This window comes from Chiloscyllium plagiosum, unplaced genomic scaffold (assembly GCF_037043375.1).
Source record: "Chiloscyllium plagiosum isolate Xiang-an unplaced genomic scaffold, Cpla_swu_hap1 HiC_scaffold_2, whole genome shotgun sequence".
NCBI classification, from domain to species: domain Eukaryota; kingdom Metazoa; phylum Chordata; class Chondrichthyes; order Orectolobiformes; family Hemiscylliidae; genus Chiloscyllium; species Chiloscyllium plagiosum.
The window spans coordinates 47,696,864-47,710,523 of NW_028270140.1; the positions used below are offsets into that span (position 1 = coordinate 47,696,864).

The 13,660-nt window shown below is 39.8% G+C and overlaps 1 protein-coding gene across 1 annotated transcript in view; it reads left to right on the forward strand.

The window, feature by feature from the left end:
• The window catches only part of ric1 (RIC1 homolog, RAB6A GEF complex partner 1), a 218,438-nt gene that overhangs the window by 146,473 nt on the left and 58,305 nt on the right, over positions 1 to 13,660 (forward strand). Inside the window, exons 10-14 of the mRNA XM_043715245.2 lie at positions 1,923 to 1,971; positions 4,408 to 4,557; positions 6,258 to 6,461; positions 8,153 to 8,191; positions 8,287 to 8,397. Coding sequence (XP_043571180.2) covers positions 1,923 to 1,971; positions 4,408 to 4,557; positions 6,258 to 6,461; positions 8,153 to 8,191; positions 8,287 to 8,397 — 553 coding nt within the window. The remainder of the gene's footprint in view (positions 1 to 1,922; positions 1,972 to 4,407; positions 4,558 to 6,257; positions 6,462 to 8,152; positions 8,192 to 8,286; positions 8,398 to 13,660) is intronic.

The window sequence follows — 13,660 nt, forward strand, 5'->3', positions numbered from 1 at the left end:
TTACAATTGTACCAGCTTCCACCACTTCCTCTGGCAGCTCATTGCATTCACGTACCACCCTCTGTGTGAAAACGTTGCCCAATAGGTCCCATTTATATTGTTCTCCTCTTAGCCTAAACCTATACCATCATGTTCTGCACTTCCCCAATCCAAAGAAAAGACCTTGTCCGTTTATCCTGTGCACACCCTCATGATTTTATAAACCTTTATAAGGTCACCCCTCAGCCTCTGATGCTGCAAGGAAAATAGCCCCAGCCTATTCAGCCTCTCCCTCGGGCTCAAAATCCTCCAACTCTGGCAACATCCTTGTAAATCTTTTCTGAACCATTTCAAGTTTCACAGCATCCATCTGATAGGTAGGAGACCAGAATTACATGCAATATTCCAAAAATGGCCTAACCAATGTCCTATACAGCTGCAACATGACCTCCTAATTCCTGTACTCGATGCTCTGACCAATAAAGGAAAGCATACCACCTTCACTCTCCTATATACCCACAAATCTACTTTCAAGGAACTATGAACCTGCACTCCAAGGTCTCTTTGTTCTGCACCACTCCCTAGGATCTTACCATTAAGTGTGCAAGTCCTGCTCTGATTTGCTTTTCCAAAAAGCAACACCTCTCATTTTATTTAGATTAAATCTGCTGTTCCTCAACCCATTGGTTCATCCGATCAAGATCCCATTGTACTCTGAGGTAAGCTTCTTCACTGTTCACTGCACTTCCAATTTTGGTGTCATCTGCAAACTTAATAACTATACGTCCAATGTTCACATCCAAATCATTTATATAAATGATAAAAAGTAGTGGACCCAGCACTGATCCTTGTGGCACTCTACTGGTCACAGGCTTCTAGCCTGAAAAACAACCCTCTATCACCACCCTCTGTCTTCTACCTTTGAGCCAGTTCTGTATCCAAATGGCTAGTTCTTCCTGTATTCTATGAGAGCTAAACGTGCTCACCAGTCTATAATGAGGAACCATGTCGAATGCCTTACTGATGTCCATATAGATCGCCTCCACCACATTGCCCTCGTCAATCCTCTTTGTTACTACTTCAAAAAACTCAACTGAGTTTGTGTGACATGATCTCACATGCACAAAGCCATGCTGACTAACCCTAATAAAGTCTTTGGACTGTGGGAGGAAACCAGACACCCGGAGGAAACCCACACAGACACAGGAAGAATGTGCAAATTCCACACAGACAGTCGCCCAAGACTGAAATTGAACCAGGGTCCCTGGCGCTGTGAGGCAGCAGTGCTGCCCACTGAGCCACAGTGCCACTGGTTTTATGAAAACACATGTTTTTAAATTTCTTTTAAAACTAAAAACTGTGCATTAACTGTTTACTGTGGTGTATTGTGCACACTGATTAATAGTTTGTTTCAATGATTATTGAGTGAATAGCTAGGCAGCAAAGGTATCCTTGAAAGGATTTTTTAAAAGGTGGGTTGGTAGAGAAATTTTTAATTTTGAAAAATGCAATGACATTTCATAAATAATGTCATTGTTCGCAGTTACGTATTTCTTGAAAGCTTCTCTAGCAAAGGTCTTACGTTTTGTTCTCAAGCTGATAGTAAAAAAAAATCCCTACAGCTAATTTAAGAAATTAATTTTATCTAATTATGTCAGTGGCACATAGCTATCTTTCTCTGGAGACAAAATTGTCCTGTGACTTAGAGCGTTCTTTGTCTTGTCAAGGTGGCTTTTCAAATTTCACACAAATGCCATCTGAAGTACTGTCAACCCTAATTATTTGAATGTGGGAGGCAATGTGTTTTCATAAAACTGGAATCCATTCATTCAATTATGCATACTCCAAATATGGACAGTGGGATAGAAATGCCATGCTTTGCTACTGATGATTGATTAAGCTTATTACAATTAATTATTTCATTCTGTTGGTTTTATTTAAAGGCATTATTCTGATGGGACCAAAAAGGAACCTATGAAAATCAGCTCTATGGTGAGTCAGCTTCCAAGCAGTGGCAGAAACTGCAATCCAAATGTTGTTTTCCAATGTGATGGATATTAAGTAGAAATATAATTGTGTAGAAAATTTAGATCTTCATTTAAGTGAAATAGGTTAATCAGTTTGCTGCATTTAAACAAGGATAAACAAGTGAAGAGGGTATTCAGACTGCCTAGTTCCATCTAGTTGTGATGACCCAACAGTATTACAATAATGTAGTTAATACTTGCCCTGTTGATGCTCTGAAACTACAAAGCTTAAAAAAGAGCTTCATTCTCGCAAAGGAAGCTTCAGGCCAATCCACATCCGACCACTTGTTCTGACGACGCTTCTCACATTTGACAACTGACAAATTCTGCCACAGCAGACAAGAGAATCCACAACATTCCAAAGAAATTCACAATATTAAAAATAACACACACAACCAATTCTTCAAAAAAAAACACTTTGTTTGCTGTACCTCCCATTGTTAACAGATCCTTAAAGAAATCCCAGGATTCAGAATGCATTTTCACCAAAAACTAAGCTCTTCCTTCGCTACACTCTGATGTGCGATGCTTTTTTGTCCATATATGGTATGAAATGTGTTGTTTACAAATGAAGTAAAAAACAGGGCAATGATATTACCTTCTCACAACTTGAGTGACAGAATAACTATTTTGCATTCAAAGATGATGTCCCAGTGTTATACATTTGTAGTGAATGAATTCTTAGTGATGACATAAAATCCAATCTCAACCACGACAAGGAAGAAGTCAAAACTTAAAGGCATGTTAATCTAAATGTCCCAGGCATGTTGCAGCTCAAGCTGTTATCAGCAATTTTGAGTTTTTGTTATTGTCTGAACTGTTTCTCCTTTTGACGGGAATATGGTTGGCAAACGTTGTGCCACTGTTTAAGAAGGGTGGTAAGGACAAGCCAGGGAACGATAGACCAGTCAGCCTGACGTCGGTGGTGGGCAAGTTGTTGGAGGGAATCCTGAGGGACAGGATGTGCATGTATTTGGAAAGGCAAGGACTGATTAGGGATAGTCAACATGGCTTTGTGGTGGGAAATCATGTCTCACAAACTTGATTGAGTTTTTTGAAGAAGTAACAAAAAGAATTGATGAGGGCAGAGCAGTAGATGTGATCCATATGGACTTCAATAAGGGGTTCGACAAGGTTCCCCATGGGAGACTGATGAGCAAGGTTAGATCTCATAAAATACAGGGAGAACTAGCCATTTGGATTGAGAACTGGTTCAGAGGTAGAAGACAGAGGGTGGTGTTGGAGGATTGTTTTTCGGACTGGAGGTCTGTAACCAGTGGAGTGCCACAAGGATCGGTGCTGGGTCCTCTACATTTTGTCATTTACATAAATGATTTGGATGCGAGCATAAGAGGTACAGTTAGTAAGTTTGTAGATGACACCAAAATTGGAGGTGTATTGGACAACGAAGAGGGTTATGTCAGATTACAACAGGATCTTGACCAGATGGGTCAATGAGCTGAGAAGTGGCAGTTGGAGTTTAATTCAGATAAATGCACTTTGGGAAAGCAAATCTTAGCAGGACTTATACACTTAATGGTAAGGTCCTTGGGAGTGTTGCTGAACAAAAAGAGACTTTGGAGTGCAGGTTCATAGCTCCATGAAAGTGGAGTCGCAGGTAGATAGGATAGTGAAGAAGGCATTTGGTATGCTTTCCTTTATTGGTCAGAATATTGAGTACAGGAGTTGGGAGGTCATGTTGCAGCTGTACAGGACATTGGCTAGGCCACTATTGGAATATTGCGTGCAATTCTGGTCTCCTTCCTATCAGAAAGATGTTGTGAAAGTTGAAAGGGTTCAGAAAAGTTTTACAAGGATGTTGCCAGGGTTGGAGGATTTGAGCTATAGGGAGAGGTTGAGTAGGCTGGGGCTGTTTTCCCTGGAGCGTCGGAGGCTGAGGGTTAACCTTATAGAGGTTTACAAAATTATGAGGGGCATGGATAGGATAAACAGGCAAAGTCTTTTCCCTGGGGTTGGGGAGTCCATAACTAGAGGGCATAGGTTTAGGGTGAGAGGGGAAAGATATGAAAGAGACCTAAGGGGCAATGTTTTCACACAGAGGGTGGTACGTGGATGGAATGAGCTGCCAGAGGAAGTGGTGGAGGCTGGTACAATTGCAATGTTTAAGAGGCATTTGGATGGGTATATGAATAAGAAGGGTTTGGAGGGATATGGGCTGGGTGCTGGCAGGTGGGACTGATTAGGTTGGGATATCTGGTCAGCATGGACAGGTTGGACTGAAGGGTCTGTTTCCATGCTGTACATCTCTATGACTCTATCTAGCTATTGGCTGGAACAAAACAAGTAAAACTTCCAGTTCCTTTTATATTCGATGTCTAAGATAACTTGACTGTAGTTATTTGCTGCCTTATAATTTGCTAAAGTTGCTCCTTATTTACAGAGTTGGGGTGCTGAAGGCTATCACCTTTGGGCCATTTCCAGTGATAGTACTCAAGTGGGAAATGACTTGGAGAACAAAAATGTAGTACAGCAAGCAGAAATTCTGCAGTTCCAATTCATCAAAAGCGCTTTAACAGTCAATCCCTGCATGGTAGGTTGGAAACTAAACCTTACATCCTAACAAATTTTTATTTACTAACTGCGGACTAGTATTTCACACTTATTCTTCAATCTTCTGTTATTCCATTAGCAAGAAATTTGGGATTATAGACGTAGAACCGTTCATTGCTTTACAATTTTGCTTTGTAAGCTCATTTACAGGAAGTTTAATATTGCTATTAAAGCCATCTAATATAGATTAGCTTGCAGATTAGGGGCTAGTTGTTTAAGTAATTGTTATTTTTTTAATGCATAAACCATAGCAAAGAAATAGTATCAGCACCAATCTGAAGGAATGATTTTCAATTGTTACATGATCCTGGTGTGAATTTTGAAATTTTTTGTATTTGATTTCCAACATTGAATTTTAGCATTTTTCTCTTGAGAAATTGGAAATTATTTGTTCAGTCCCCACTTTACTACTTTCCCAATGTTGAAAGAGTTCTGCAAAATAAAATGCTTGATTCCATTTCTGCATGTACCTAAATGGTGCTTTGAGTCTACATTTTCCATTTTGTAAACCTAACGTTTGAATGGCGCTTCTGCATAAGATGACTGGAAAATGTATAGCTTGTATTTGTAGTTGATTTTAGCAATAATTATTCCTCACTACCTCATTGCTCCAATCTATTCATATTATGTTATGAGTTTTTACGTATGATTTGTTATTTCTGGGCAAGTACAAAAATGCCGTCATGTGGAAGGAACCTTAACACTTTAAGGACAGTGTAATAAATTAATGTACCAATAGAAAAGAAATATTTCAAATCTGAAATAAAGTAGAAAATACTGGAGAAACATAGCCAAATCATCCATAATGAGAAAAGGTACAGAAGCAGGGTTTTAAAAAAACACTTTTTTTTTAGCAATGTGTCACATATTATTTTTAGTAAGAGATGTGAGTGATGTGAACAGAGCCTTTTGACATGTGGGCCACGGAAGGTGTATTGATGCTTTAGGTGTCCAGAGTTCCCAAGTCAGAATATATCAATTTTCAATCCGATTGAGAGTTTACCACTCCCTCTGTCCTGCTTGGAGAATTTTGATGATCTTTAGTTTCCATTCCAAGAAAAGATCTCCTAATGATATCTGAACCTTTGTCTTCTGTTTAAAAATACCCATTGTATTTGCATTTGGAACAATTTTCCATTTTTTAAAAAGTAATAAATGCTTAGTTGTGAGCATTACTTGAATTATTTTGCAATGGTAAAAAGCTTGTAAAGAATCCAGCCAAGAGCTGGATTCTTGCCTATGTGTCAATTTAATGAAGTGTGACACTTACTTTTCTACTGCTATTCACCTATTTAGTATTATTTATTTCTGTTGCTCTCAATGCATTTATCTACCTGTAAGAGCCATAACCATCTTCCTTTCTCTATTTGCCTATATAAAGTCAGAGATTTGTTACCCTTCAGTGTATACTTGGTTTAATGCTAACTGTTCGGATAAGGAGGAAATGTACATTTCAGTTTTTATCTGTCATAGTTCTCTTCCATAAATCTTTCAATATTTGAAAATGTTAACTTGATTTCAATTTTTTTTAAAAAATCTGTTTCACGATTGAAATTTCATTTTTGCTCGAAGGATGTGAAGTGCTAATGTAAATTAGGAAAAATATTTTTATACGTTTGGAAAAAATGTCTGCATGGAGACTTATAGCATTAAACAACTGTTACAATCTTCTTTCCACAGAATAACCAAGAGCAAGTACTTCTTCAAGGAGAAGATCGACTGTATTTGAACTGTGGTGATGCGTTGCAAAATCAAAATTCAAGTACTGCAGCAGCAAATTCAGGCCATCAGCCAGTCAGGGAAAAGAATCCTCTCTATAATGACATTCTAGTTCCTCAGGGTTTAAGCACTTTATTAGGACACAGGCACTGGCATGTTGTACAGGTGATGGTTTGTACTTTTACACAGCTACTTGCGTTTCTTTTACTTGTTAATATCACTGCAAAATTTATTATTCAAGAGAGTCTATCAGTTTTAGATTTTAGTTGAAGACCTATTTAAAAACAAAAATATTAAGAACCAGTATAGACAAGTGACTGAACACATTAAAAGGTTTAGCCATTTAAAAAAGCTTCAATAGCTGTATAGTTGGTGGTTTAGTTAGTGCTATGGTATGATATGATGTGATTGTTATAATTGTGCTTCTGTCATAAAGTGCCATTCGAAGTTGAACGTGTAAAACAGTTTTGACGAGGAGTACACTAGACTCATTCTCATTTGCTCAACTTTTGCATTTTGCTGGCTTTAATCTAAGATAAGCTTTACAATTTATGTAGCACACAAATTTGGAAATCTGTTGCAATACAAAACAATTGACAGCAACTCCCTCTCAATTTAGCCACTTCTCAATTATGAGTACCTTTCTTAATAGAACTCTGTTTGGTGTTTTTAGTACAGTTCAGGCAGATGTGCCACACAATGGTCTTCGTTTCTCACTTCATTTTCTTTGTATCTCTATTCCTGGCATAGTTGTGTCCCAGCAACACTTTGAATCCCGCTGCAGGAGGAAAGCAGACTGATTGTCGGGGAGGAGATATCCAAATAGGTGTAGGAGTAGGCCATTCAACTCCTCAAACGTCCCTCAACTCACCATATTTCAAACATCTATCTGCCTTCCCTTGATCAGGCCTCCATAGACCTGTGGAATAGAGAATTCCAAACAATCACTACCCTTAGAACAGAATTTTTTGCATCACAGTTTTAAATGAGTATCCCATTATTCTATAACCATGTACCTTAGTTGAAGTTTCCACCACCAATAGAATTATTTTCTCAACATCTGCCTTGTCAAGCCCCTCAGAATCTTGCATGCTTCAATAAGATCACCGCTCAGTCTTCTAAGCTGTAATGAATAAGGATCTAACCAGTTTAGCCATTCTTGATAAATCAACCCCTTCACCTCAAGAATTGATCTAGTAACTTTCTTTTGAATTCCCTTGAATGCTACTGCATCCATTTGTAAATATGGGGACTAAATCCTATACCCTGTACTGTTGTAACAAGACTTTACTATTTTTAGAAGTTTAACCCCCAAACAGTGAAGGAAATGTTCTGTTTGTTAATTACTTAATGCACTTGCATCATAACCTTTTGAGGTTCATGCATAAGAGTATCCAGATCTTTGTGCTGTATCTTTTTTTTTGGAATCTCTCTCTGTTTAAATAATCTACCTTTTGATTCTTCCTATCGAAGTGCACGAGCACTTTCTGCGATTAAATTCTATCTGACACATTTCTGCTCAAACTATTCATAGCCCCTTGCAAATTCCTAATGTCCTCATCGCAACATTATCTACCACCCATTTTTATGTCATCAGCAAATTTAGATGCCAACTTGGATGGAGCTGTTTTTAAAAAAAAAACACAAATTTTAACCGGCACTGTTGATAAATCAGCAAAACCTACATGCCTTAAATACCGTGGTTACGTGTACATCTTGATTACCGGGAATATTTGATCAGCCGACACACTGCTAGTCCCTTAGGTGTCAGTTAATAAAAAATTTGCTGTAGTACTAAATGCAGTTAAATGTCAAAACTACTTTTAAACCCCAAACTTGTTTGTTTCCCTCTGTAGATCCATAGTACCTATCTAGAAAGTAACTGGCCAATAAAGGTGAGATTTTTTTTTTATCCCAGTAAGTAAATGGTAAAATCATAAAACTTCAAATGAATTCCTGAGATTTCATTCGTATTTTATTATTTCTTCAGTTTGCAGCAATAGACCAGCTGGGTCAGTGTGTTGCTGTAGCAGGCAAATATGGAATTGCGCACTATGCTTTGTTTACGAGGAAATGGAAGCTTTTTGGAAATATTACCCAGGTACGCAGTGAACTTAACTGGAATATTGGAATTACTGTTTAGTTATGTTAATGCTTTTTCCTTTGTCTTTTGATTTTCCTTCCCTCCCCTACAAGTATTATTTCAACCAGTGACTGTTTTTCATGAAATGAGTCTGCCTTTTGGTTGTCAGCCAGCAGTTTGACCATTGTCATAATACAGTTGAGTCCAAACTTGTCTCTGCCTGACATCTGCCTGCCTACAGGAACAAAGATCTTGGCAGACGTGAACCCATTAATTTAGAAGCAATGAGGACCAGCTAAGAATGGGTAATTTAGTTTGGGATCAGACCTGAAATATTAACCGTTAACTCTTCTGATCTCAGTACTGATCAGTCATCCAAGGTAATGACAAGAGTTGATGTATCTATTTTTAAATGTTTCGGAAATTGTGTGTTCATTGTGGCAAGGAATTTTTTTTTGGATTTCTTGCTTTATCATTCACGCCTAATGAAGTGCTAGTATGCAGAATAGAACCTTTCACTGTCCGCATTCTATTCTACAATTGTCATAGACGGCCCCTGACTACAATGAAATGTGGCTTTTCCATTTTCATTTTGAAGTAGTTCCACAGAGGCCAGTATCCAGTCACCAAGTCACCCTTTATTTATGAGTGGATGGTGCTTGGCACTGATCCAGCTCCCTCAGAGCCAGCTCTCACTCCTGTTCTATCTGTCAGGCTGTCTGATTAAACTAGATTTATAGTCCCAAATTAGAGTACAAATTAGAGTATTCTGAGGTCTACCTGACTGACCTCATTACAATGACAACATCCGCCCCCTTTTGAGTTTGAGGACATAGTCCATTTTTTTGTAGCTCCTCCTGGGGGGTTGTAGCGCTAGATTAGGTTCCTCCCACTCTGCCTCTGATACAGGCAACATGTAACGCACAGTAGGTGCTTCTTCCTCCTGGAGTGTCTCGGAAGAAATTCATTCTCTTCAGATGACAAAGGTATCAAGGTGGCTACATTCACTGTGTCATCTCAAATTCCGAGGTATTTTCAATGCTAGATATAGAGGGGGAGAATCTGCAGTTCTGGAACAGTTGGAAAAGCTGTTGAGCCAGGTGAGTTTTATTACCGCACCATTTGCGTGTTTGCAACTTTCATATGGTCCACTTGCTTTGTTCAGGACCATCACACCTACCCCAACTTTATACATCACGAGATCTGACCTCGTGTTGACCATGCCCTTTACCCACGAAGGGCCATTTGCATGGTTCCTACACTAAACTTTATTCCCTGAAGTCAACTGTCTCTCATTCCTGAATGTACAAATTCCCTGCTTGTAAATAATGGCCCATTTTCTGTGACCAATACTTCCAGGAGTTCGTGTATCACAAAGATGCACGCAGTTTTTCTATCATCGTCCCCATGTTTGATGAATGAACTCTCTGCACATCTAGCCAGTTCGGGCATCTACTATAACTAAGAATGTTGAGCCCATGAAAGGACCTGCATTGTAAATGTGTAACCAAATCCAAGGATTTCCTGGTCAGCCCCTCGAATATGGGGGAGGTGCTGGTGTTTTTTTTCCTTGTTTGCACTCTGGGCACTGCCCCATCAATGCGGCTGTATCTGCATCCAATCCTGGCCACTGGACATAACCTACCACCAACATCTTCATTTTGAAAACTCCTGGATAACCCTTAGATTAGATTAGATTAGATTAGATTAGATTAGATTAGATTAGATTAAATTACTTACAGTGTGGAAACAGGCCCTTCGGCCCAACAAGTCCACATCGACCCACCAAAGCGTAACCCACCCAGACCCATTCCCCTATATTTACCCTTTCACCTAACACTGTGGGCAATTTAGCATGGCCAATTCACCTAACCTGCACATTTTTTGGATTGTGGGAGGAAACCGGAGCACCCGGAGGAAACCCACGCAGACACAGGGAGAATGTGCAAACTCCACACAGTCAGTCGCCTGAGGCGGGAATTGAACCTGGGTCTCTGGCGCTGTGAGGCAACAGTGCTAACCACTGTGCCACCGTGCCGCCCTCATGGAGTTCAGCCAGTATCAAGCAGTGATGTTTGCTTGGGACAATCACTCTTGCTTCCGATAATAATATGCTGTACTCTACTATGATTTGGTCTCTTGGGATCATTAAAAGATTTCAGTTCTGATTGTAGTTTCCCCAATCACCACCACCAGTTGTTTCAGTTTTGCCAGGATCAGATCCTTTTGCATCCAAAGTCTGATATTGTCAGCTGTGAATAGACATGTGTCCAGAAAATTTAAAACCATTACAGACTGTTCCAGTGGCGGTACCACTGATGGTGTGTCTGCCAACAGGAGACAGCTCAATGCATCCACATTTGCTACTTGGCCTTCCTGGATGATGTTCCAACTTGTAATTATATGCATTGAGAATTTGAGCCTTCTACTGAATTCTGCCAGAACTGTGGATGGCACTACCTTATCATCCTTAGGTAGACCTAGGAAGGGTTTGTGGCGTGTTGTTGTTACAAAGTTACATTCGTAAAGGTATTGGTGGCACTTCCTGACTCCAAATGTGCTCGCCAAGCCTGCCTTCTCTCTCTGGGCATCTTTACACTCTGCTGGGTGTTCCACTCCATTGGGCCATCTATGTGCTAATACTATGCCAATGCCATACAGGGAGCATCGTATGTTGATACCAGATCTCGCTTGGGATCATAATGTGCCAACAACTTCGAGAATGATCGCTGTTTCTTCACTTCTCCGAAAGCTATAGCTTGGCTACATGAACGTTTCCAAGGTTAATGCTTTTTTAAGAGTTGATGCAAAGGTGCCAGGATAGATGCCATGTTATGCATGAACTTTCTATAATAATTCACCATTCCAAGGAAAGTACTAAGCTCGAGTACAGACTGGGAGCCAGGGCACCTTTGATCATCTTCACTTTATCTTCTGATCTTGTCAACTATGTAGCTCAAGTAAGTGTTTTGGGGTACCTGAAACACTCATTATTTCCCTTCTGAGGTGTATGCCCACCTGGGAGAAACATTTAAGGATGAAGTCTGAGTTGTCTCAGTGCTCCTTCTTGGTGTTCCCCATTATTAACACATCATCTAGATAAATGGCGACGTGGAATAGACCTTGTAAAATGTTCCCCATCATGCGCTAAAAAATTGCACAGGCTGACGATACCCCAAATGGCAATCTTGTATAATGGTACGAACACTTTTGTGTATTAATTGTAGCATACTCTGGGAATCATCATCTAACTGCAAGCATGCATGGCTCATGTCCAGCTTCAGGAAGGACAGACCTCTGCCAGCTTTGTGTATAAATCCTCTGTGAAGGATTAGCTAATTGGTCAGCTGCAAAAAGTGATTTACCGTTTGTTTAAAATCCCCACAAAGGCAGCCGACGCATCATGCTTCGTAATTGGTATGACCAGTGTTGCCCATTACACATGCTGGACTAATTGGATTCCTTCACTTTCCAGTCTTCTGGTTTCAGCCTCTACTTTTGCCTGTAAGGCAAATGACACTGGGTGGCCCTTCCAGAATCATGGGGTTACTTCCTGGTCAAGATGCAAGGTAACTTGGCTCCTTTGAAAGTCCCTCGACCAGCCATTTTCTAATCGAACTATGTTGAGTAAGTCCTGGTGAATCGTTCTCAACCAGTTTCACCCCATCAATCTTGGGCCTGAGCCTTTCACTGCAATCGGTGGCAAATGAACCAGTTGGTCTCATAAGAGACCAGAATCAAAGTTGTACCCGTAATATGTCAAGTTTCCCCAGTATTGGTTCTCTGTCTAGCCAACGTCTTGTGTTAACTTAAATGTTGGGATCCAGAGTGAATTTTGTTAACGACTGGTTCTACAATGACTGAAACGGCCACACCAGTATCAACCGCCATTAGAACCAGGTTGACCAGAACATTTAACCAGATGTTTATTTCGAATAGTTCTGATTTGGGTTTTTGTTAAGCCATTTAATTGTTCCAAACCAGATGTAGGTGAGTATTCCATGGTGCGCACACTCCTGGATACAGGCTATAAGTTTTCTTACTCAGTTTAGGTCTAATGGGACTCGTTTACTGTGTCTTGTCTACATTTCGGCAGCAACTACAATAGCTTGCCATCCCAGATCCTGAAGAACGTTTTAACTATTTCACCAAAGCTTGGCTTTGTTATGAGGCTTTGCTGCGTACTGACCTAGAGTCCCTCTGTTCAGGATCTGCCCTGAATTAAGCTATGCAATTGTCTTCATTCAAGTGATGTTCCCCAAACTCAGTCAGCCTGGCGAGGGTGTACACTTCCATTGGAATGTCCTGCACCTCATGTTTTATCTGATTTATTCTTCCTGGCTGCTGGCAATGTTTCAGGAGGGTGCAAGGGAGAAAGTGACTGCTCAGATGGAAGGGATGTCTTGATATAATCACCATATGATTTATATGGGCAGTGCCATATTTATAACAAGCTGCTACTGCACCCATTATTTCAGTCAGATGTGGAAGTGCAGCTTCTTACTGTCCTGACAAGTGATGGCTAGAACTTTGACTGTCAATGCAGAATTCAGAGCAATGAGACACTAGATTGTGGGTGACCCGTCCACCTCATCATATTTTTGTGCCAGCCTGTAAGACCATGTTGGGTAGTATGAAAATAGATGCAGCCAGGTAAGAAGCAATAATCTTTTTGCATACTGTCAGACTATTGGTCAGTCTGCGAAACTCATTTTTTTCTTATTCTCCGCAAGATAGTATGGAAGCATTTAACTGTAACCTCATCAAAGACACTTTCAAACCGAATTTAAATTTAGTTGATGTTCTGGATTTTATTCGATCTAACATGATCCTGCACATAGATGCATTTGGTCTTAATTCTATCAGTTTAAGCAGGGATAACTTGATTAGGGAAAGAAGATAAGATTCTGTCTTTATTTTACAGTTTTGTATTACTACTTAAGAGTACTTTGGTTTACTGTTCAGTCACCTGTTGTGTTGCGTGTTGAAGCAAACAGTCTCTGTATTGTACAAGATAATGCTGCTAGTCTCCTTTTTTGAGCATTGCAACTTTGAAATATTAACTTTATTAAACCTTGCTGCTTTTCTGTAGCATTTTCTCTCTCAAAGTCTCACATGCAAAATTCCATCCTAATGCTTCTGTTTCTCTAATTTGTTCCAGTCCTATAATTCCCTACCACCTGCACACAGGTTTGGTAGTCCTATGAAAGAGAAGGTTTGAAATATTACATACATTGTGATAGATTTATTTCTCTTCCCACCAGATGGCAGAAAGCGTATA